A 23,917-nucleotide genomic window follows, 5' to 3' on the forward strand; every position below is an offset into this window, starting at 1 on the left:
CACACAAGACCTACTTCATGGCCCACCATCCCCACTATCCAGACCTTTCCAGCCAGGGTCTGCCTCACTAGAGACTGAGAGTTCCCCCAAGCACCCAGGCCAAGTGCCAAGAAACAGAGGCTCACGAAGTCTCCCTGCCTACAGCTTCATTAGGGACTCTGAGGCAGGACCCAGAGCAAGGCTATGATAGAAGCTTTGGGAGAGAACCTGACAGCCCAGTGCTGCTCGTACATGCAATGAGCCAGGACTGCCAGGCCTGTCGTTGTTCCCACCAGTTCCGATGTTGTCTCTAGGTTTCCTCATCGCTCTGCCTTGAAAAATACACGTCTGGAACCTTCAGTCTCTCTGCCGTTTCTTGATTCCTTTCCAAACCTCAGCAGGGGCCCTGGCCTCTGACCCCTGCTCCCGAGTATCCTCCTCTTCTGGGCTGCTGCTGCTGCGGCCTCCATCCTCAGCTTCAGGCCCAAGTTCCTCAGACTCCTCCTCACTGTCACTGTCATCACTGTCCCTGGGCAACCTGGAAGTAGTTGTTTCACTAAAGGCACCACCTGACCCACAAAAGCCCTCAGGCTGAGGTACAAATTCCTCATACTCCCTGTGTTCTTGAAACCAAAACCTCTCTCAGTGGGACGTCCATACCCCCATTTCCACAGTCAAACCTCCCACCCCATTTCTGCAGAGCAGGAAGGGCTGAGGCCAGAGGCTGAGGACAGCCCTGGGTCTGAGCTGTCACGAAACTGGGAAGCCTAAGGACCTACCGGGTGCCAGCCATGGGCCTGTTGGGATTTGCAAACTCTCGACCTGAATCCACATCAAAGGGATCTGAACAGAGGAAGCAAAGAGGACAGTGACAGATAGGTGAGCTTTGAGCAGAACCCAGCCTTCCACCCCTAAAGCTTCTCAGAGAGGTGGCAGGCATGGAGGGTCCTGGCTCCCACCGGGGCGGGGGGCTCACATCCATGCCAAGCCTCACCGATCTCTTCCTCGGGACGCTCCTTAGCATGGGCCAGGAACTCCTGCTCTGCCTGCAGTACCTCCTCTGGGCCACAGCAGGCTGCATACTTGTCCAAGAGCTGACGGTTCAGGTCTAGGAAGGCCTTGCCCCACTTGAACTTCCGCAGCAAAATGACAGCAAGGTCTGAGAAGCCTGATGCCGCAGAAACAGGAAACCCAGGAATGTCAACAATCCCTTTCCAATCCTGAGCATGTCCCCAGCGTACCCAATGCTGTCCCAGGACCTAAAAGCACCTGCCGGACACTATCCTCCAGTCCAGACATCCCATGCCTGCCTCTGCGGCCCACTGAATCCCCCTGCCTATCTGGGCCTCTATTGGGACCATAAATTCCCCGAGGATGAGTTGAAGGGTGATGGAGGACTCTAAGGGCAGTGGTGCCAAGATAACAGGCCAAATCTGAGTGCTTGCAGGCCAGCTATTCATTTTGCCACCTCAGCCCCACAGGGGGAACACTTTTAGGTGGGAACTGGGATAGAAACCCTGACCTTTCCATCTCAACCACCTCTGCCCACACCCTCACGTTTATCCTGGTACTTGCTAGTAGAAAACACACTGCTGGGAGCATAGCCAGGCCGCCAGGCCCCAACACTCACCTAGGATGCAGAAGGTAGCCGCAAAAGCCTCCACACAGGACAGTTTGCAGGGCCGGCCATAGTTCACAGGGTTGGCAGCCACCAGGTGGGGCAGCAGCCGAAAGTGACTGCCCCGCATCTTCCCAAAGGGCGTCTCCTCCAGTCTGGCCCAGGAGCAGTCGATGACAGCCACACCCGACTGTGCCACCAGCTGTCTGCCAGGAGCAGCATAGGGTTCTGGGGGCCAGCACCACCTTGGTGATGGCCCTAGAACAGGCATGTCCCTGGAGACTGGCCTCACTAGGGATACAATAACATCACTCCCCTGCCCCAAACAACCTCCAGGGGCCCTTTATAAGCCAAGATCTGAGGCAGCTAGGGAACTAGAACAGGCTCATTTCTTCACGTGACAAATGTTTATTTGAGATCTACTACATTCTGGGCTCTACACTAGGCAATTGGGACAAACTAGACAGATAGGTATAAATAGGTGAACCCTGACAGGAATGATGCGCCAGAGTCGGGAGCTTATTAAGATAAGGGTCCAGGCAGGCACCCCGCCCATTCCCACTCTCTTCCCCTGCCCTCCCGGCCTCTCGCGCCTACCTGTCAGCAGGGGACACGTACTGGGAGCCCATGGGGCTGAGCACGAGGCCGCCGAACCTGTGACCGAGACGCAAGCAGCGCACCAGACCTAGGCGGGCCAGCTTGCGGCCGGTGCAGCGCCGGGGGTCGCAGTGGCCCAGCTCCCACATGGCTAGCGTGCAAGGTAGCGGCGCCGGGCTCCGGCTGTCCATGTCCTCGGTCGTCTCTGGCTCCATGGACGCTGCAGAGAATGGGACTGGGTCACGCGCGGCTCCGCCGACCTGCCCTGGGCCTCCGACCCCAGCCCCGGGCCCGCTGCCAGATCACATCCTACTTACCGCGCAGCGCGACGCTCACTTCCTCAGCGAACGCTTCCAGAGAGCGGCCTGCGGGACGCCGAGTGCGGCTGCCTTCGGCCCCTGGCCCGCGCGCTGCCCTCCGGCGGCCCATAGTAGAAGCTGGGGCCCGGAGACCCGCGGGCGAGCCCTCCACGGCAGCCCGGCTACACGCGCTAAGCCTGCGACAGGCGCTACTACTATTTCCGGTGCTCACGTGACCCGGCAACGTCCACGTGACCGCGCGCCCTGCCGGCGCCCGGAGTGATGGCGGTGTCGTTGGCGTGCCTGCTGCTGCTGCTGCTGGCGCTCGCGGCGTATGGTTAGTGTCCTGCCTCTGGCTCGCCCTGCCCAGGCTCCGGCGACCCCGAGCCCCTTCCCGACGCATCCCTGAGCCCCTTCCCGACCCGTCCCGCCTCCTCACGCCCTGTTCCCCATAGGACCTACCCACGCGGACGCCGCCAAGATGAAGGTGGTGGAGGAGCCCAACACGTTCGGGTGAGCAGCCTTGCATGGAGCCGCGGGCCGGGCCGAGAGGCGACCCAGGGCCCTGTTTCTTTCTGACCCTACCAATTCCCGTAGGCTCAACAACCCATTTTTGCCCCAGACCAGTCGCCTGCAGCCCAAGAGGGACCCTTCACCCGTGTCTGGTGAGTGCCGCTCCCTGGCCGCTGACGTGGTGGTGGCCAGGAAGGGAGCAGGGAACTGGCCTGGATTCCAGGGTGGACCGGGTCAGTTCAGGAGCTTGCTCCAGGGAGGCCAGGTAGGGAAGGACGGCGTCGGATGAGGGGCCCTGGAAGTTAGGGCTTAGAGGCTCATGCATTGGTTTGTCAGCCTTTTACAATTATTTCTGAGTGCGCTATATTTCAGAACATTCTTGTACCTAGTTGCCCCCGAACTTAGTACTTTATTTCCTTCTCTGGAGGTGACGTCTGTTAATAGTTTGGTGTCTGTCCTTCCAGACGACTTTTATGCTTTTTCATGCATAAGCATACAAGTAAAAAACGTGTAGTGCTTTTTTTGTGGTCTTTGCATTGTTTTTTAAAATAGTACCACTATTTAAGTTTGTGCATTTATTGTTGTCATTCACTGTAGTGTGTCTTGTATTCTTCATGGTGGTGGATGTAGGTCTTCATTCTTTTCACTTGATGCTTGGTATTCCATAGGATGGCTCTGCATTCGCTATTATTAAGCAACTAGAGGCCCAGTGCATGAAATTTGTGCGCTGGTAGGGTCTCTAGAGGCTGCTGGCCGCCTGCTGCCTCTGTCAGCTGGGGCCTCCCTCCCTTTCCCTGGCCGGCCTCTCACTCTGGTCAAACTCCAGTCGAGCTCCCTGTGGAGAGGACAATTTGCATACTATGCTTTTATTATACTAGAGGCCTGGTGCGTGAAATTCATGCATGGGAGGGGGGGTGTCACTCAGCCCAGCTTGCACCCTCTCCAATCTGGGACATCCATCTCACAATCCAGGACTGCTGGCTCCCAAACAGCTCACCTGCCTGCCTGCCTCATTGCCCCTAACCGCTTTTGCCTGCCAGCTTGATCACCCCCTAACCACTTCTCTGCCAGCCTGATCAATGCCTAACTGCTCCCCTGCTGGCCCAATTGCCCCTAACTGCCCTCTCCTGCCGGCCTGGTCACCCCTAACTGTCCTCCCCTGCAGGCCTTGTCGCCCCCACCTGCCTTCCCCTGCTGGCCCAGTCACCCCTAACTTCCCTCCTTTGCCAGCCTGGTCGCCCCCAACTGCCCTCCCCCACTGGCCTGGTCACCCCCAACTGCCCTCCCCTGCCGGCCTGACCACCCACAACTGCCCTCCTCTGCTGGTCTGTTCGCCCCCAACTGCCCTCCCCTTCCGGCCAACTTGTGGCAGCCATCTTGTGATGATGTGAGAGCGGCCAATCTTGTGGCGGCCATCTTGGGACGGTGTCACGGCATGGCCATCTTGTAACAACGTCGCGCAAGGGTGTGACACCACCTAGGCTTTTATTATATAGGATTTATTAGAAGAACAAGCAATAATGTATTGACTGCAGCAAAAACATACTTAGGACTTTGAAACAAGGAAGAGCATAGAACATGGATAGAGAACGTAGTAGCTTTGTAGTATAACTTGATATCTGGTATTGTGATCCTTCTAACTTTGTTCTTTCTTTTAAAGATTGCTACAGCTATTTGGGTCTGTTTTGGTTCCATATAAATTTTTGGAGTATTTGTTCTAGGTCTGTGAAATATGCCGTTGGTAATTTAATAAGGATTGCATTGATTCTGTAGATGCTTTGGGTAGTATGGACATTTTAATGATGTTGATTCTACCAATCCATAAGCACGGTATATTCTTCCACTTGTTTATATCTTCCTCTGTCTCTTTTTTCAACATCCTATAGTTTTCCGAGTACAGGTCTTTTACCTCCTTGATTAAGGTTATTCCTAAGTATCTTAATTTTTTTGTGACAGTGGTAAATGGGATTGTTCAATTTCTCTTTCTGACAATTCTGAATTGGTATATAAAAATGCCATAGATTTTTGGGTGTTAATTTTGTATTCTGCTACATTGCCAAATTCATTTATTAAATCTAGTTTTTTTGTGGAGTCTTTAGGGTTTTCTGTGAACAATATCATGTCATCTGCAACTAATGAGAGTTTTACTTGCTCCTTTCCAATTTGGATTCCTTGTATGTTTTCTTCTTGTCTGATCACTGTGGCTAGCACTTCCAGTACCATTGGGATTTGAATATGGATTACATTGAATAACTAGGTCACTTTCAGTAGTTTGAGATCTTAATGTTAAATCTTATTCCATGGACACAGGAAATCTTTCTATTTATGTATGTCTTTAATTTCTTTCAGCAGTAGTTTGTAGTTTTCAGTGGATAAGTGTTGTGTCTCCTTGAATAAATTTATTCCTAAATGTTTTTTTTCTTCTATTCAATGTTATTGTAAATGGAATCATTTTCTTAAATTTCTTTTTTTGGATTGTTCATTGTTAGTGTATAGAAACATACTGGGTTTTGAGCATCAGTTTTGTATCCTGCAACTTTGCTGAATTTATTAGCTCTAGAAGATTTTTGTAGGGTTTTCTACATTTATAAATATGTCATCTGCAAACATGACAAAATAATTTTACTTCTTCCTTTCCAGTTGATTCTTTTATTATTTTATTACTACTACTACTATTATTATTATTTACTACTACTACTGGCCTAATTGCTCTGGCTAGAACTTTCAGAATGAAGTTGAATAGTGAATAGCAGTGCTGTGAGCATCCATGTCTTGTTTCTGATCTTAGGGGGATGCTTTCAGTTTTTCACCATTGAGTATGATGTTAACTATGGATTGTGCATAGACGCTGTTATCATGTTAAAGAAGCCTCCTTGTCTTCCTCATTTGTTGAGTATTTTTATGGTGAAACTGTTGAAGAACAGGTGCTTCTACAACAGTTGACATGGTCATATGATTATCCCCCTTTCTGTTAGTGGGGTGTATTAGCTGATTGGTTTTTGTATTTTGGACCATCCTTACATTCTAGGAATAAACCCTACTTGGTCATGGTTTAGAGTCCATTTAATGTGTTATTGAATTCAGATTACTAGTGTTTTGCTGGGGAGTTTAACATTAATATTCATAAGAGATGTTGATCTGTAATTTCATTCGTGCATGGGTGGGGTCCCTCGGCCTGGCCGGGATCAGTGCCACGGGAGGTTGGCTGGAGGAGGGGGTGCAGGGCGGGTGCTGGGAGGTTGGCCTGTGGCGGGGAGGGACGAGGGATGGTGGGAGGTTGGCCAGCCCCTGGAGGTTGGCTGTGGGAGTGTCTGCCCCCTGGTTGTCAGTGTGCAACATAGTGACTGGTAGTTCGGTTGCTTAGGTTTTTATGTATCTAGATTTATTTATTTATTTTAATCCTTACTCAGGGATATTTTTCCCATTGATTTTTAGAGACCGTGGAAGGGAGAGAGACAGAGAGAAACAGCCACGTGAGAGAGAGACACATCGATTGGTTGCCTCCCGCATGCCCCTGAACAGGGCTGGGAGCCTGCAATGGAGGTACGTGCCCTTGACCAGAATCGAACCAAGAACCCTGCAGTCCACAGGCCAACGCTCTATCCACTGAGCCAAACCGGCCAAGGCTTGAATGTTTTTATAGCTATAAATTTCCTTCTTTTTTAAAAAAAATGGTTTATAGGAGTTGTCTGTCCTTTTCTCAAGCTGTATTCGTCAGCGGCTTATCTTTTTTTTTTTTTTTTTAACATTTTTATTTTTTTTACAGAGAGGAAGGGAGAGGGATAGAGAGTTTGATATCGATGAGAAACATCAATCAGCTGCCTCCTGCACACCCCCTCCTGGGGATGTGCCCACAACCAAGGTACATGCCCTTGACCGGAATCGAACCTGGGACCCTTTAGTCCACAGGCCGACGCTCTATCCACTGAGCCAAACCAGTCAGGGCTAAATTTCCTTCTTAGCATTGCTTCCACTGTATCCTGTAAGTTTCGGTATCTTGTGTTTTTGTTTTTGTCTGGAAGTATTTTCTAACTTCCCTTGTGATTTCTTCTTTGACCCAGTGATTAAGATTGTATTATTTAATTTCCATATACTTGTGAGTTTCCCACTTTTTATTGATTTCTGTTTTTCACTGTGATCAGGAAAGTAACTATGATTTCAGTCTTTTTATGTTGATTAAGAGCTAGTTTTGTGTCATAATATATGGTCTGTCCTGGAGAATGTTCCATCTTTTCAACCTGCTTGTGTCTTTAGACCTAAAGTGAGTCTCTTATAAGCAATTGGATCTTTTTTATTTTCAATTCATTTGGCCAATCTGTGCCTTTTTTGTTTTAAATATATTTTTATTGATTTCACACAGGAAGGGAGAGGGAGAGAGAGAAATATTAATCAGCTGCCTCCTGAACACTCCCTACTGGGAATTGAGCCCGCAACGCAGGCTTGTGCCCTGACTGGGAATTGAACTGTGACCTCCTGGTTCATAGATCAATGCTTAACCACTGAGCAACACCAGCCGGGCCAATCTGTGCTTTTTAAAAATATAGGTTTTTATTGATTTTAGAGAGAGGGAGGGAGGGAAAGAGAGAAACATTGATGTGAGAGAGAAAAATTAACCAGTTGCCTCCCATACACACCCTAACCAGGGATTGAACCCACAACCTGAGTGTGTGCCCTGACTCGGAATTGAACCAGCAACCTTCTGGTGCACAAGACAACAATCAACTGAGCCACACCGGCCAGGGCCAATCAGTGCCTTTTGAATGGGAGGTTAATCCATTTACATTGAAAGTACTTATAAGCATACCTAGGAGGTGCTGTGGGTTGGTTCCAGACCACTGCAATAAAGCAAATATTGCAGTGAAGTGAGTCACACGAATTTTTTGGCTTCCCAGGGCATATAAAAGTTATGTTTACTATAGTATATTAAGGGTGCAATGTAGCTTTATGTCTATAAAACACTGTACATACCTTAGTTTACAGAAAACATTATTGCCCTGGCCTGTGTGGTTCAGTGGTTAGAACGTCAATCTGCTCGCTGAAAGGTCACAGGTTCAATTGCCTGTCAAGGGCACATACCTGAGTTGTAGATGCGATCCCCTGGCCCCAGTTGGGCATATACAGGAGGCAGCCAATTGATATTTGTCTACTAGTATCTATCTGTCTCTGTCTGTCTGTCTCTCTCCCCCCATCTCCCCTCCCTCCCTCCCTTCTACTCTAAAAATTAATGGAAAAAATATTCTCAGGTGAGGATTAATAAAAAATAAAAATAAAACCACGAACAGAACAGAGACCCCAGAAATCAACCCAAGGCATTATGCTCAATTAATATTTGACAAAGGAGGCAAGAGAATACAATGGAGTCAAGACTGTCTCTTCAATAAATGGTGTTGGGGAAATTGGACAGGCACATGCAAAAAAATGAAACCAGACTACCAACTTACCCTGTATATAAGAATAAGCTCAAAATGGATAATGGATTTTTTGGGAAGCCATAAAAATCCTAGAAAAAAAGCATAGGCAGTAAAATCTCAGACATCTCTCGTAGCAATATGTTTACAGATACATCTTCTAGGACAAAGGAAACTAAGGAGAAAACAAACAAATGGGACTACAGCAAAAGAAACGATCAACAAAACGAAAAGGGAGCCCACTGTATGGGAGAACATATTTGGCAAGGATACATCTGATAAAGGGTTAATATCCAAAATATATAAGGAACTCATACAACTTAACAAAAGGAAGATGAACAACCCAATTAAAAAATGAGCAAAGGATTTAAATGGACACTTCTCCAAAGTGGACATACAGATGGCCAAGACACATGAAAAAATGCTCAAAGTCACTGATGATCAGAGAGCTGCAAATTAAAATGACAATAAGGTGCTGGCGAGGATGTGGAGAAAAGGGTGCAGACTGGTGCAGCTTTTATGGAAAACAGTATGGAGTTTTCTCAAAAAATTCATTATAGAACTACCCTTTGACCCAGTGATCCCACTTCTAGGAATATATCCTAAGAAACCTGAAAAACCAATCAGAAAGAATGTATGCACTCTTATGTTCATAGCAACACAATTTACAATAGCTAAGATCTGGAAACAGCCCAAGTACCATCAGTAGATGAGTGGATAAAAAAGCTGTGGTACATTTACACCATGGAATACTATACAGTAGTAACAAGGAAGGATCTCTTACTCTTTGAGACAGCATGGAGGGACCTGGAGAGTATCATGCCAAGTGAAATAAGCCAGCCAGAGAAAGACAAGGATCACATGATCTCACTCATATGTAGAATCTAAGTAACAAACTGATGAACAGAGTGGATCCAGAGATGTGGAAGCATGGAACAGAGTGCGGAATCTCTGAGGGAAGGTGGGGGAGGGTGGGTGGGTGGGAGTTAATCAACCAAAGACCTTGTATGCATATAGTATGGTATGCATAACCCATGGACATAGACAATAGGGTGGTGAAGGCCTGAGGCAGGTGGGAGGGGACTAATGGGGAAAGTATGTAATACTTTCAACAATAAAGAATTATTTTAATAATAATAAAATAAAATGCAAGTCAATAGTCCAAAAATAAATAAATACCATCATCTGAGCCTTCAGTGAATTATAATACTTCTTTAAAAAAATATTTTTATTGACTTTAGAGAGAGGAAGGGAGAGGGAGAGAGAGATAGAAACATCAATGATGAAAGAGAATCATTGATCGGCTGTCTCCTGCACACCCCACACTGGGGATTGAGCCTGCAACCTTGGCATGTGTCCTGACCGGGAATCGAACCATGACCTCCTGGTTCATAGGTTGACGCTCAACCACTGAGCTATGCCAGCCGGGCGAATCATAATATTTTTGCTGGTGGAGGGTCTTGCCTTGATGTTGATGAAATCATATTATCTGTGAAATGCAATAAAACGAGGTGTACCTGTAACGGACGGACTTGTAGGAAGCAAATAAAATGACAAAAGTATGTCTTATAGTTTTGTCCCTTGTTTCTTCCATTAGCTTTTTGTTGGGTTTTTTGTTGTTAATCCTCACCCAAGGATATTTTTTCCATTTTCAGAAAGAGTGGAAGGGAGGGAGGGGAAGAGAGAGAAAAACACAGACAGACAGAACTTGATGTGAGAGAGACATCAGTTGGTTGCCTTCTGCACACCCCCAAACTAGATGGGGAATCGAACTTGCAACCCAGGAATCAAAACTGTGGCCCTGAGGTGCATGGGCCTACGCTCTAGCCACTGAACCACACTGGCCAGGGCTCTTCCATTAGTTTTTATTGACTGTTTTTCTTAGGTGACATGTTTGATTTTCCATTTTCCCCTTTGTGTATATTTTACATATAGTTATTTTTATCAGTGGTTACCATGGGGATTATGTAACATCCTCAAGTTCTTAGAGTCTATTTGAATTTATACTACATTAACTTCAATTGTATATAAAAACTACTACACAGCTGTTTCTCTACCAACCTTGTTTTTACAGATTACCTTTTAAACATTGTGCATATGCTAACATAGATTTATAATTTTTTATGCATTTGTCTTCTGTGTATTTACAAAGCAGAATTGCAATGCTGGCTTTGTAATTTGCCCTTTACTGGAGGTTTTTATAGTCCTTTCATTTTAACTTGAAGGACTCCTTCAGCATTTCTTGTAGGTCAGGTCTAATTGACAATGAACTTCCTCAGCTTTTGTTTACCTTATTTTTGGAGGATATTTTCCCTGGATATAGAATCCTCAGTTGAGTTTTCATCCCACTGCTTTCTGGTTTCCAAAGTTTCTGTAGAGAAATCAGCTGATAGTCTTATTAAAGACAAGTCACTTCTTACGGCTTTCAAGACTTGGTTTTTGACATTTGTCTCTTGGGTCTTGATGTGGGTCTCTTTGAGTTCATTATACTTGGAGCTTCTGGGATTTGGAGATTCATGTCTTTTATCAAATTGGGAAGTTCTTGACAATCATTTCCTCAACTAATCTCTCTGTCCCTTTCTCTTTTCCTTTGGGGACTCCCATAATGTGTGCCACAGGTTTCTTAGGCTGTGGTCACTGATTCTTTTCTTCTGTCTGTTCAGATCTGCTGCTGAATCCCTTGTGTGATTTTCATTTCAGTTGTATTTTTCAGCTCCAGAATTTCTTTTTGGTTCCTTTCTGTGATTTTTATCTCTGCCCACATCACTTTCCTCATGTTATTTGTGTTTTATTTTAGGTTTTGGAGCATATTTAAGATAGTTATTTAAGTATTTAGTAGCCCTTGCTGTGGTGGTGTGGTTCAGTTGGTTGAGCGTTATCCCATGCACCAAGAGGTGGCTGGTCTGATTTCTGGTCAGGGCAGATACCTGGGTTGAAGGATTAATCCTCAGTAAGGAGCATGCAGAAGGCAGCCAATTGATATTTTTCTCTCTCCCTGTACTTTCCTCTCTCTCCAAAATCAGTGAAAACATATTTAAAAATAAATAAAGTCTTTTTTTTTTTTGATAAATCTTTATTGTTCGGATTATTACAGGTGTTCCTCTTTTTTTCCCCCCATAGCTCCCCTCCACCTGATTCCCCACCCCACCCCACCCCATGCCCTTACCCCCCGCCACTGTCTTCATCCATAGGTGTAAGATTTTTGTCCAATCTCTTACCGCACCCCTCACACCCTTTTCCCCTGAGAATTGTCAGTCCACTCCCTTTCTATGTCCCTGATTCTATTATATTCACCAGTCCATTGTTCTTCAGATTTTTTATTCACTTGATTTTTAGATTCACTTGTTGGTAGGTATGTATTTGATGTCATTTTGTTGTTCATAATTTTTATCTTTACCTTTTTCTTCTTCTTCCTCTTCTTAAAGAATACCCTTTCAGCATTTCATGTAATCCTGGTTTGGTGGTGATGAACTCCTTTAGCTTTTTCTTGTCTGTGAAGCTCTTTATCTGACCTTCAACTCTGAATGATAGCTTTGCTGGGTAGAGTAATCTTGGTTGTAGGTTCTTGCTGTTCATCACTTTGAATATTTCTTGCCACTCCCTTCTGACCTGCATAGTTTCTGTCGATAAATCAGCTGACAGTCGTATGGGTACTCCCTTGTAGGTAACTAACCGTTTTTCTCTTGCTGCTTTCAAGATTCTTTGTCTTTTGCCCTTGGCATTTTAATATTTTGCTCTCTCTCTTCTTCTGGCACCCCAAAAATTCGGATGTTGGTACGCTTAAAGTTGTCCCAGGGGCTCCTTACACTATCTTCATATTTTTGGATTCTTTTTTCTTTTTGTTTTTCTGGTTGGGTGTTTTTTGTTTCCTCATATTTCAGATCTTTGGTTTGATTCTTGGGGTCCTTTGATCTACAGTTGAATTTCTGTATATTCTTTATTTCAGACAGTGTATGCTTAATTTCTGACTGGTCCTTTTCCATTTTTTTGGTATTCTCATTAAGGTCCTTGAAGGTCTCACTAAGCTCCTCGGAAGTCTCATCAAGTTTCTTGGTGGTTTTTAGAAGATTCTTGAGTAACCTTATAAATGTGGTTCTGAACTCTATGTCGTCCAGTAGTTTGCTTTCCTCCATTTCTTTCATTTGTGACATGTTTCTTTGTCTCCGCATTTTGCTGCTTCCCTGTGTTGATGGAGTGGCTTTGTGTGGTAGGTGACCTATAGGGGCCAGTAGCTCAGCCTCCCCAATCACCTGAGGTGGACGCCTTTGGTACACCCCTTTGTGGGCTGAGTGCAAAGTCTTGGTGTAGTTAAGCCTTGATTGCTGTTGGTACACTGGGAGGAATGACCTCCAGGCCAATTGGCTGTAAGGACCCGCTGTATCTATAATGGAAGAACTGCTGCACTAGAGACACGCTTATGGTGCAGGACTTGTTTCAGTGGGGCTTTGGTGCCCACTGAGTCTGCCTCTTGAATGTGTCACTTATGGATGTGCGGAGTTGAAATCTGGTGTCTCACACTGACCACTAGGTACACTGGCTTCTGGATCTCCAATGGGGTGCAGGTCAGCTACTGTCTGAGGCCACCCCGCAGGAGCTACAGCGAGAACTACGGTTTTCTCCTCTTTGCTTGGGGTTTGGAGGTTTTGGAGCTGTCTGACCCGGGCTGCAAGTTTGCTATGTTAAGCTGCGATAGGGCAGGCCATTCATATGCTAAAGCCGCTGCTTGGAGCTTGGGTGGGTTTGTAGATTGTGCAGGGCAGGGTCTCAGGGCGTCACTAGGCTAGGGCGTGGCAAACAGCGATGGCTGCCAGTAAGCCAGCTCTGCGTCTCTGACCGCGTCCCCGCGCCCCGCGCCCCAGTGCAGTAAACAATTATTCCTGGGCGCAGCCCTGCAAGCAAGCCACCCTCACTTTCCGACCCAATGGCAGACAGTCCAGCTTCTCCCCGTAGGAGTTTGGGTCCCCCGCGTCTCCCCAGAAACTGGAGTTCGGAGTAATCGGGAGCTTGTCTCCCTTCGGGTTGAAAAAAGTAGCGCTCCCAATCGCCCGCCGCCAGCCCGATTCGCGCGGCTCCGTACCTCAGCTTTTCAGCGCTTGTGCACGTCTCAATGCTCTTTTCTCTTTCCTTCTAGTTGTAGAACTTCCACTCAGCCAGCTTTCCCGTGGTTCTGGATGGTGTCCGTTCTGTCTTTTAGTTGTAGTTTTGAAATTGTTGTGTGAGGCAGCAGTTTAGGTGTTTACCTACGCCGCCATCTTGGATCCTCCCCTAAATAAAATATTTAATAAGTCCACTGTTTGGGCTTCTCTCAGGCGGTTCTGTCAGTATTTGCCTTTGAATAGGCAATGTGTTCCTGTTTCTTAGTATGCCTTGCAATTTTTATTGAAAAATGGGCCTTTGAAAACCGATACCTCTGCCAGTTAGTTTGCAGACTGGCTCTACGATGGGGCAGATCTTCACCAGTATCTGGGCATATTCTGAGCATAGAGAGCAGCCTGAGGTGCATCTTGCTATTAGGCATGTGCATGTCTTAAGTTCCTAGAGTCTTGCCTCAAACTTGTGAGTCTGTAGGCCTCCTGCAGCTTTCATGAGCAGTGCCCACTTTTCCCACCTGAGGTGAGGTAGGCAAAACAAAGACCAGTCCTCTGGCAGCTGCCAGCCAGGTCGGAATGTTGCAGATAAGTCGGCCTGCTCCTTGTGAGCATGCAGGAGGGTCAGCGGGGAGGCACAAGACAAGAGAAAATGCTACCAGCTTAAAGGTGCTTTAGTTCTCCTGTCTACTTGGTTGCTATAAACCTGTTTTTCAGAACTCCTTTTAGGTTAGCTCAGCCTGTTTTGCTTGCTCTTTAGATGTTTCACAGGGAAACGAGCTTGGAGCTTACTCAGTCTAAGGTTTTGCTGACATCACCCAAACTCTTGTGCTCCATTTTTAAAGTTTAAACCAATCTTTTTCCTGAATGGCCCCAGTTTTGTGGGTTGTCAATTTATTCTGCCTGGTCTGCTTTTCCACATGCCTGCTCTCACACTGGACTCAGCATGTTGCATTGTCCCCCTTCTAGGGCCTGCGCATCTCTTCAGACTTTCTGGCAAGTGCTTCAGCCTGGTGGAGTCCACGTGAGTGAGGGGAGGGGTGGCAGGGGCGGGGGCTGGGAACAACCCTGACAGCAGCTGTACCCCCAGGTACAAGTACGAGTTCTGCCCATTCCACAACGTGACCCAGCATGAGCAGACCTTCCGCTGGAATGCCTACAGTGGGATCCTCGGGTGAGCTGGGTATGGGGATGAGTAAGCAGATACAGGCTCTTTGGTGTGGTGTGCTCCCCCAACCCAACCTAACCCAACTTATGCTCTGCTCCTCAGCATCTGGCATGAGTGGGAAATCGCCAATAACACCTTCAGGGGCATGTGGATGAGGGACGGTGACTCCTGCCACTCCCGGAGCCGGCAGAGCAAGGTGCAGCTGTGTAGGGTGTGCCTGGGGGGTGGGGGGTGGGGGCTGCTTTACCCATCTAGCAACCAAGGTTTTCTCCCAGGTGGAGCTTACCTGTGGAAAAAGCAACCGATTGGCTCATGTGTCTGAGCCAAGCACCTGTGTCTATGCGCTGACCTTCGAGACGCCCCTTGTTTGCCATCCCCACTCCTTGTTAGGTAGGCTGCTGGAGCCCTGGGAGGTGGGGTAGAGGGGCTCAGCTAAGTCTGGGTCAGGGGTGGGCAAACTTTTTGACTCGAGGGCCACAATGGGTTCTTAAACTGGACTGGAGGGCCGGAACAAAAGCATGGATGGAGTGTGTGTGTGAACTAATATAAATTCAAAGTAAAGGAGTGGAGGGGAGAGCAAGAGAACCCTCCGCTCTTTCGGCTCCGCGAGCCGGACAGAACAGCCGAACGGGCCAGATCCGGCCCGTGGGCCGTAGTTTGCCCACGGCTGGTCTGGGTTCTCTTGGATCTTAGTGTACCCAGCCCTGCCTACGGCCCTGCAGCAGAGGTGGGACCAGGTGGAGCAGGACCTGGCCGACGAGCTAATTACTTCCCAGGTGAGGTGCTGCGGTGGGCACCCCCTTGGCTGGGTGCAGCACAGCGACGAACTGGGTGTTCCCTCTTCATCTTTGACCTGCAGGGCTATGAGAAGTTGCTCAGAGCACTTTTTCAGGATGCTGGCTATTTAAAGGCCCCAGAAGAAAGTGAATCCACACAGGAAGGCGGTGCTCAGGGTCTGGTGTTTGAGACCTTGGAGAGCTGCAGTAAGGTACAGATTGGGAGGGTGGGAGCCAAGTTCTCTGGACACAGACGGCCTCCCACCGAGGGGCCTGACGTGCCCTTCGAACTTCTCTGTTTCAGGCACATAAAAAACTATCAAAGGAGATTAAAAGACTTCAAAGTGTGCTGACCCAACATGGCATCGCCTACACTAAGCCTGTGGGTAAGTCACACCTGGGGGGCCAAGCCCACCTTGGGACCTGCTGCCTGTGAGCCAGATCCTGACCTGTCACCTCCTGGTGTTTTGGTAGAAACTTCCAGCTCTGAGCACTTGGGCTCCAAGATACCCACAGACAGGACAGCAGAGCAACTACTTGGCAACCCAGGGTTGCTAGGGAACACCTTATGACCTGGGATGGAGCTGAAGATGACAGACCAGACTGGCATCCTATAGCAGGAAGGAGGAGCAGGCCGGGACCTAGTGCAGAGCGAGAAGTCATGGGAAAAGCACGCGACAGGCAGAGGATGTGCTTCCTCTGTGCCTTCCAGGCCAGTGGCTCTCAGGATTGTATTCAAAGATATGGACAAATAAAGATTCAAAGTTTTAATTCCATACTGATAAAAATAATTCCAGGAATTCTGTAAACCATTGCTTAAATGCTGTAGTGTAAAAAAATTTAAACAGGTGTTAACAACTTTAAACAATTCACTAAAGTAAATGATTATGCCTTATAAATACTACCTTCTGGGTTAAGATAATTCCATTCCAATAACATTCTCATCTAAATACTCAGAACATACATACAGATCGGGGGGCTTTCATAAATTAGTCCACATGAAGCGTCCACACACTGAGTTGAGGTTTGCTGATCAGCTGCACGGGTAGTATGACAAGAATTTTACTGCTAATATTGAACACTAGAGCTGAGAGACACTGAGCACCACACGGCTTTCACTGCTACACCCAGCACTCCCCTCCCACCCAGAGGGGGTGGGGAAGCCCCTAAGCCTGTGAGGCCTGCAAAGGGTGGCTCCCTCCTAAGATCAGGGCCACTGCAGGGCGGGGAGGACCCCAAGGAGCAGCCCCCTGGGAGCGTACCACATGACAGCCCTAACTGCGCCCGGGCACCCTGGGAGTTCCATTCTGGATGGTTCTTTGGTCTTCCCACCACACGTCTATTCTCAGAGCCAGTCCTGACCTGAGAAGGGTAAGTGCTCAAGGGCTGCACCCCATCCCCAGCTGTGGAACCCCTGTGAGCACTACACCTATGGCCCCCAAACTCCACAGAACTGACCGGTGTAGCTTATAAATAGACCTAAAGCTTAATTGTTCTTAATTGTTTATAATTGTAAAATGTCTAGGCTAGATAGTAATAAACACTGTCCTGCTAGCCCCAAAAAGGCCGAAGGCCTAACATGGAAAACAAGTGCATAAATATTAATAAAAAATAATTTTAAACAGTGATAACAGTAGCACAAAATATACGTAATTTCTAAGACCTAATAAATCATTATCACTATAATTAAAAACAAGGATTAAAACCAAGTCAATAATTAACCTTTAGTAGCACACTAGCTGTGGAATGTCATGGATCCACCTTTAAAATGATAACTTTTTATCAGTTTGTCTTATGTTAAAAAATGTCTTAAACTTACTATAGTAAATACATCCTAATTTGGTCACTGATAAAAGTTTTTACCTAGTCACTTTGCACTTTAAAAATGCTATTAAAACTCTTTGGCAAAGCCCCAGGCAAGTAGAAACACACTTCCAGGCTAGAGGGGCCAGTACCTGCTCCTGCCTCCCAAATGGCAAGTTCTGTGAAGACTTCCTCGCAGCAATCTAGATGGGCCTCACTGAGCAAAGTTGGGGTAAACTATAGACATCTTTTAATTCTTCCCAGATTTCTAGAAAAAAAAATGACCCATTGTAGACCAGAGACGACTCAGGTCATCACTAAATCAGACCTGTTCTCAGGCATTTCTTCCTTGGACCTGAAGCCAGGCTACTACTTGGGGGCCAGGACCAGCATTAGAGCCAGGTCCTCAGGGCAGCCCCCTGCCCTAGCACAGTGGCCAGGTCCTCACGGATGACTGATAATACCTAGACACACAGTTCAGACAAAAGTGTCGCCTGAAGTCGAATGTGCTAAAGATTGGCGAGCCTGTCCCACTCTGGCAGGAGTCCCGGTGGTCCCAGGTGTGGGGAGTGCTCAGGGGCCAGCTCCAGGAAGCTATACAAAGCGGCTCTTAAATAGATGGACCCCCTTGGTTGCACTTTTCACTAGTATCAAGTTGTCTTACAAAGTTTCAAGGAGAAAATAAAACCAAATGAACCATTCTCCTTTTGCAAGGCACAGGCACTTAGAGAAAGTGGCCACGGGTCATAGATGCGTGACTGAGCTCCCTCATTGCACGGAGCTGGGAAGTTGGGAAATAAAACTCCAATTAGTGTGCGCGAGCACATGGTTAGGAACAGTTCCTTTCATAAAATTAAAAACATCTAAATGTATGTCTTTCAATAACCACTCTGCTATAAATACTATTTGCACTTAATTTAAAACCTATAAAAATCCTAGGCATTTCTCACTACTAGATAAATGCTCATTTCATAAGTACTAATTTCAGATTATGAAATCTAATATATTTACCATACTATGAATTACAATAAACTGATAGGAAATATTTTAAGTTCACAGTACAATACAAAGCTTCATATGCATATTAAAAAGACATGAACCTAGAAAGCAGCTTATAGCAGCTGAGACCGTCCACGTCAATTCCTCTGTTTACAAAGTGCTTGGCCGGGACGTGAACTCCCAGGATGTGGTCACAGTAGTGTCAGGACCGCAAACCCCATGTAATTACTGTGCCCACCCGAAACTTGGGCTGCAGGCAGGTGGGTGCTGTGGGTTTGCCTTTAAGGTCTACGAGGAGAATACCATGAAACTGGATGCAGTTGGGCCGGGGTCCCGACGTCGGTGGCACCAGGAAATGAGGCCACCATGGCTGCTGTCACCACTGGAGGGGCTGACCCTCGCAGTAGGGGCACTCGGGTGCACTGGCCACACAGGGCTCACAGAGCACACGGTGCTGGCAGGGCTGCAGGACGGCGCCGCGGGCTGGCTCTCCGCACACGACGCACTGCTTCGCTCTGAGCTGGAAGATCACCTGCAGGTGAGAAGTTGGTGGGTCACAGAAAGCCCCTTCCCACCACTGGCCCCCAGAGGTGACTGGAGAACACGTGAAGATAATGGCTAGCGCAAGAAGGCTCAGAACTGGGATGGGACACCCGTGTCAGGGGTCACCCCAGGAACAGAGATGGAGGTAGAGCTGCTTTTCCACAAGACCTTTAAGTGGAAGACTGGCTCCTGGGGGGCCAAGCCTGCGTGGGAAGGACCAGGCCAGGATGGAGGCCCGTGACCTGTGGCTGGTGAGTCCAGATTTGGGCTCAGTGGAACCCTGACCTGAGACCCAGCCCTCTAACCAGGGGAAGAGCCACAGCTCAGAGACAGTGCCTCGGAGGTGAAGCAATCAGGTATGTGCACTGCAGCCAGACCTTGGCCACAGTCAGCAGAGGAGGAGGAGAGTGTCAAGAGGCAGGGTCTTAGAACCTTCCAGATGCTCCGAGTTCTAACAAAATGCCCTGGTGTAGGAGAAGTTTCTAGCTGAGTTGAACACCAGGTTTTTGCTACTCCAGAAAAAATAATGAAATCAGGCAAAGTGGTGATCAGCAACACACCTCAGACATACACCATGGTTCCAACTGTGTGGAGCAAGAGGGGCGTGATTCTATCCATGAGGGCACAGGAGGGGGCTAACATGGAAGATTCCAGAAAGGAAGGGGAGGGCCAGACTGGCAGGAGAGGTGGTGCACACACTCCTGAGAGCAGAGCGTGAGCTGCCATCTGAGGAGCTAATGAGAAGGACAGCACGGGAGAAGTAGGAGTGGTAGGCCAGGTCCCAGCCATCATCTGTCCCACACACACTGCCAGGGGCAGACATCAGGTACCTTGGAAGCTGAAGCCAGGACTCACCCCGTCCACCGCCTCCAAATCCAGGCGGAGCTGACTCTGTAGCGACTGTAGCTTGGGCAGCGAGATGGCACCGATGTCGCTGCAGCTTCGCAGCCCTGGGAGCGTGGACATGCCCCGGCCTTCCAGCTCCTCCTGCAGCTGCCTGAACTGGGCCTCCACTTCCTCCTTCTTTTGCAGTGCCAGCTGCCGGGCACTGTCCGCTGCCAGCGCACGCTCCTTCGCCTCCTTGGCCTCCCGCTGCCATGCGTCACAGGCCTGAAACCCAGGGGGCTGTAGTGGCTGGCAGGGGGCACCCTGCATACACACTGGTCTCCCCTGAGCTTGGCACCTCCCCAGGACTCACCTGCTTCACTTGCTGCCAGGACTCCTCCCACTGCCTGATCTTCCTCTTGGCCTCGTCCAACTGCCGCCTGACCCGTGCCAGTTCGGCGCCATTTGGACTTGCACTTGCAGTGGATGTGGGGCCGGCATTCAGAATGGGGGACGGGCTGGGAGAGAAGCTGCCGGAAACAAAGTCCCAGATGCTCCCAGGGACGCCATTCAAACCTGAGTATGGAGGAGACAGATGTCAGGCCCAGGCATGCTGAGACTTCACAGACACCCCAGGCAGGACCTGGGACCTCTGGTCCTGCTCCACAGACAAGGCTGCTGCCCCTGACCTTCCAGCCAGGCCCCCCTCCAGCCACCTGTGGGGTTTACACAGAGAAAAAATGAATTCAAAGTTCCTGTGACTACAGCCTGTGGAGCAGGACTTCTCAAACTCTGGTCCCAGGAATCCTTGACACGTGTAGGATCCCAAGGCCCCCAGGGAGCTTTGGGTTAAAGAACTCCCACAATAGAAAACGTGACACTTGTTGATAGCGTCGCATTTCACTTACAACAGGGGAAACTTTGAGAAATGCACCATCAGGCAATTTCGTCACTGTGTGAACACGAAGTGCGCTTAAACTGAAATGGTCTAGGTCAGTGGTCAGCAAACTCATTAGTCAACAGAGCCAAATATCAACAGTACAACGATTGAAATTTCTTTTGAGAGCTGAAAACTGACTTCTGCACATGGGCCACGAAGTTTCAATAGCACTGTACGTGCGCACCCGCACATGGTATTTTGTGGAAGAGCCACACTCAAGGGGCCAAAGAGCTGCATGTGGCTCGCGAGCTGCAGTTTGCCAACCACTGGTCTAGAGTAGCCCACCACATACCTGGGCCGTAGGTACAGCCTATTGCTCCTAGGCTGCAGGCCTGTACCGCCTGTGACTGTACACAATGCTGTAGGATACTGTGACACAATGGTAAGTTTTTGTGTATCTAAACATAGAAAAGATACAGTAAAAATACAGTATAAAAGGTAAAGAGTGGCACACCTGGAGAGGGCACTTAGTACTGAGCTTGCAAACCTGGAAGTTGCTCCGGGTGAGTGAGTGGTGAGGGAGTGAGGCCCAGGTTATTACTGCCACAACTGCAGACTTCACAAACACTGTCCCACACCCTCCCCGGCTTCCTCCCGACAGGGTCAGCAATGACACTGAAGCTGCCAGTGCTGCTCCGTGAACAGACGTGGGCTGGACCGACTGGAAGTAGCAAGGAGAGACTGTCTGGGTGAGATCCAGATCACAACAGTGACTTCCAGGAGGGAGTGGGGATTAGTCAGAAAAGAAGTGAAGACAGGGAGAGAAAGGAACATGGCACTGGCATGGTCATGTGGTTTTGGCTACTGCATGTTGGAGCAGTGGTCAGATTAAAGAACCTTGTGGTTTTCCTAAAAAAAAAAAGAGTGTGTTTAACATGGAGAGGGGGATAGAATTGAGGACTCAATATTTCGACTTTGGAAATTTGGTTCTATTGACTCACCTGGCTTAAAGGGCTCTCACTGGCACTGAATTAATGGAAGAAGAAAAACCTTATCTATGCTTTACATCATTACAACCTGAAAAGATTTCCAAAGTACAGGGACAGGCTGGCTCCACACTACCACAGAAATCATCTTCTTTTTTTAAAAAATATGTATTTCTTTATTGATTTCAGAAAGGAAAGGAGAGGGAGAGAGAGAAACATCAATGATGAGAATCATTGATCGGCTGTCTCCAGCATGTCCCCCACTGGGGATCGAGCCCACAACCCAGGCATGTGCCCTTGGCTGGAATTGAACCTGGGACCCTTCAGTCCGCAGGCCAACGCTCTATCCACTGAGCCAAACCAGCTAGGGCCAGAAACCATCTTCTGAAGTGGCTGCATGGCCAGCGTGGCTGTGGTTGAGCATCACCTATGAACCAGGAGGTCACGGTTCGATTTCCGGTCAGGGGCACATGCTCAGGTTGTGGGCTCCATCCTCAGTAGGGGGTGTGCAGGAGGCAGCTGATCAATGATTCCCTCTCATCACTGATGTTTCTATCTCTCTCTCCCTCTTCCTTCCTCTCTGAAATCAATATAAATATATTTGAAAAAAGAAAAAAAGTGGCAGTGGCACTCAGTCCTTGTTAAGCCACTCCTGTGGACCGGTACAGGAGCTTAGGTCCCCAACAAACAACGTACAGCGGTGTACCCTGCGAGGGCGGAGCACCCTCTGGACATGTAGCCCTCTGTGCCGACACAGGCCGGCGACTGGCGGACTGGACTAACCGACTCTAAACTGAGGTGCTGTGAGAGGAAATCTACTGCCAAGCTCCACATGTATTGCTCCCACCAGAGAAGACAGTTCCTCATGAACCACAGAGCCTTCCATTTCTTACAGCAATTCAGCTCCATCAGAACCCTACAGGACCACCGTCACATATGCAGTCTGTTGACCAGAAAGTCGTTAGGTGGTGCATGACCATTTAGAAATTAAAGAGATATTTAAAAATACTAATTCTTTTAAAGTATAACAGGTTACACAAAACAAATAACACTTCTCAATGAAAGGATAATGTAAAACAAGAAATGGCACTGTTCCCTGTTTTTGCAAATCCACCTGCTCCTGTGTTGGGTCTCTGGTGACATCGCCCCTGCACAGCCTCAGAAACTCCACTGCACGTGTGAGTGCGCACGGCAGGTCGCGCTGCAGTCACAACCATGGCGAGGGCACAGAAACCCCGACAGAGGCTGACAAGCAAACCCGTGTCCGAGCCCCAGGGCACCACCGGCAAAGCAGCAGACACATGGACAAGGGGTCGCCTGGGATATATGCCAAGGCCCACACCACAGGGAGTGCGCAGGGCAGCATGGAGGAGCCTGAAATGAGAGGGCAACCAAGTGGGGACATCCACCCGTACCTCGGTTTATTCAGCAGTAAACTGTCACTATAGGGTAGCCCCGCCCCCAAGAGCCCCAGCTCACCTAGGGAGTTGTAGGACGAGGCCGAGGAGCCCAGCACCCTGGGCTCCGACTTGAGGGGTGGCGGCTGCTGGGGGGGCGTCATGGCCGAGGAGACAAGAGGCCCCGACAGGGACTGGGAGAGCGAGCTGAGCGGGGAGGTGGACAGGGATGACGAGGATTGCAGGGATGGGGAGCGGGCCAGGCAGCCAGGAATGGTGACGGGCTCTGAGCCCCCCAGCGACCTCTGACCTGTGCAGAGTGGAGGGGCTGGGTTAGTGAGAGGCAGCAGCAGCCCTCTGCCCAGGAAACAGCACAGCATTGCCTCTGAGCTGGGGTGCAGCAGCCAGGGCAAGGGGGCATGGGGTGGGGGTGCTGGGGGTCCCAGGCTTGCAGCAATCATGTGGCGGTGCAGAGACAGCTCCCCACAGGCTGAGATGTGTCCATAGCTCCCAACCACTCAAACAAACAGCAAGTGCACAGGACAAGGGTTTCAGCAGGGGTCCCACAGAGACCAGACACCCACTAGGACCCAACAGCCAACGTACCCACTGGCATGGTGGTCCCAGTACTTTAAGGGCCCCCAGAAACATTAATTTGTTTTAACATCAGAAGAAGAAGATAAGCCCGTCTGGTGTGGCTCAGTGGTTGAGCACTGACCTATGAACCAGGAGGTCACAGTTCCATCATTCCCTGTGAGGGCACATGCCTGGGTTGTGGGCTCGATCCCCACTAGGGGGTGTGCAGGACACAGCCCATCAATGATCCTCATCATTGATGTTTCTACACCTTTCTCTCTCTCCCTTTCTCTCTGAAATCAATAAAAACATATCTTTAAAAAGAAGAAGAAAAAGATGAGCTTTTAGGCCAAAGAAAATGATTCAGTACATGTTTATACCTGTCTTCATGCCAATGCAGTGGTTAAACATTTCGGAAGGCTGTGAAGGCTGGCCGCCTGTGTCCCCCATTCTGCACACCCCA

General features: G+C 48.6%; 3 protein-coding genes across 11 annotated transcripts in view; 1 reads left to right on the plus strand and 2 right to left on the minus strand.

Moving 5' to 3' along the window:
- Positions 1-126: 126 nt before the first annotated feature.
- Positions 127-2,763, minus strand: TSR3 (TSR3 ribosome maturation factor). Its single transcript, XM_080682598.1, has 6 exons — positions 2,512-2,763; positions 2,195-2,414; positions 1,610-1,803; positions 974-1,147; positions 759-822; positions 127-517 (listed from the first exon to the last, which is right to left on the minus strand). The coding sequence occupies exons 1-6, from the start codon at positions 2,621-2,623 to the stop codon at positions 337-339; spliced, it is 945 nt and encodes a 314-aa protein (XP_080538724.1). The 5' UTR covers positions 2,624-2,763; the 3' UTR covers positions 127-336.
- Positions 2,656-18,580, plus strand: GNPTG (N-acetylglucosamine-1-phosphate transferase subunit gamma). Of its 2 annotated transcripts, XM_080682596.1 has the most exons (11): positions 2,656-2,830; positions 2,949-3,006; positions 3,091-3,158; positions 14,471-14,525; positions 14,592-14,675; positions 14,772-14,865; positions 14,945-15,059; positions 15,363-15,445; positions 15,529-15,657; positions 15,750-15,831; positions 15,920-18,577. In XM_080682596.1, the coding sequence occupies exons 1-11, from the start codon at positions 2,776-2,778 to the stop codon at positions 16,015-16,017; spliced, it is 921 nt and encodes a 306-aa protein (XP_080538722.1). In that variant the 5' UTR covers positions 2,656-2,775; the 3' UTR covers positions 16,018-18,577. The 2 variants fall into 2 exon arrangements, with proteins under 2 accessions (XP_080538722.1, XP_080538723.1); XM_080682597.1 differs by lacking the exon at positions 3,091-3,158 and having other exon boundaries at positions 14,471-14,497; positions 15,920-18,580.
- The window catches only part of UNKL (unk like zinc finger), a 53,159-nt gene continuing 45,439 nt past the window's right edge, over positions 16,198-23,917 (minus strand). For 6 of the 8 annotated variants that reach the window (XM_080682588.1, XM_080682590.1, XM_080682594.1 and 3 more), the window contains 4 exons: positions 22,961-23,188; positions 19,989-20,191; positions 19,646-19,900; positions 16,198-18,779 (listed from right to left, as the gene is read on the minus strand). In XM_080682588.1, coding sequence (XP_080538714.1) covers positions 18,624-18,779; positions 19,646-19,900; positions 19,989-20,191; positions 22,961-23,188 — 842 coding nt within the window. In that variant the 3' untranslated portion in view covers positions 16,198-18,623. The remainder of the gene's footprint in view (positions 18,780-19,645; positions 19,901-19,988; positions 20,192-22,960; positions 23,189-23,917) is intronic. The other 2 variants (XM_080682589.1, XM_080682591.1) reach the window with 1 other exon arrangement.

This window comes from Plecotus auritus (genome assembly GCF_963455305.1).
Source record: "Plecotus auritus genome assembly, chromosome: 7".
Classification (NCBI taxonomy): Eukaryota; Metazoa; Chordata; class Mammalia; order Chiroptera; family Vespertilionidae; genus Plecotus; species Plecotus auritus.

Excerpts from the sequence above, each read along its gene's own strand:
- TSR3 (XM_080682598.1), bottom strand. The coding sequence starts at position 2,623 with ATGGGCCGCCGGAGGGCAGCGCGCGGGCCAGGGGCCGAAGGCAGCCGC. Across the intron at positions 2,415-2,511 it reads AGTGAGCGTCGCGCTGCGCG|CGTCCATGGAGCCAGAGACG; the intron begins GTAAGTAGGATG and ends CATTCTCTGCAG. Across the intron at positions 1,804-2,194 it reads TACGTGTCCCCTGCTGACAG|ACAGCTGGTGGCACAGTCGG; the intron begins GTAGGCGCGAGA and ends TGCTCCTGGCAG.
- GNPTG (XM_080682596.1), top strand. The coding sequence starts at position 2,776 with ATGGCGGTGTCGTTGGCGTGCCTGCTGCTGCTGCTGCTGGCGCTCGCG. Across the intron at positions 2,831-2,948 it reads GCTGGCGCTCGCGGCGTATG|GACCTACCCACGCGGACGCC; the intron begins GTTAGTGTCCTG and ends TGTTCCCCATAG. Across the intron at positions 15,832-15,919 it reads CGCCTACACTAAGCCTGTGG|AAACTTCCAGCTCTGAGCAC; the intron begins GTAAGTCACACC and ends GTGTTTTGGTAG.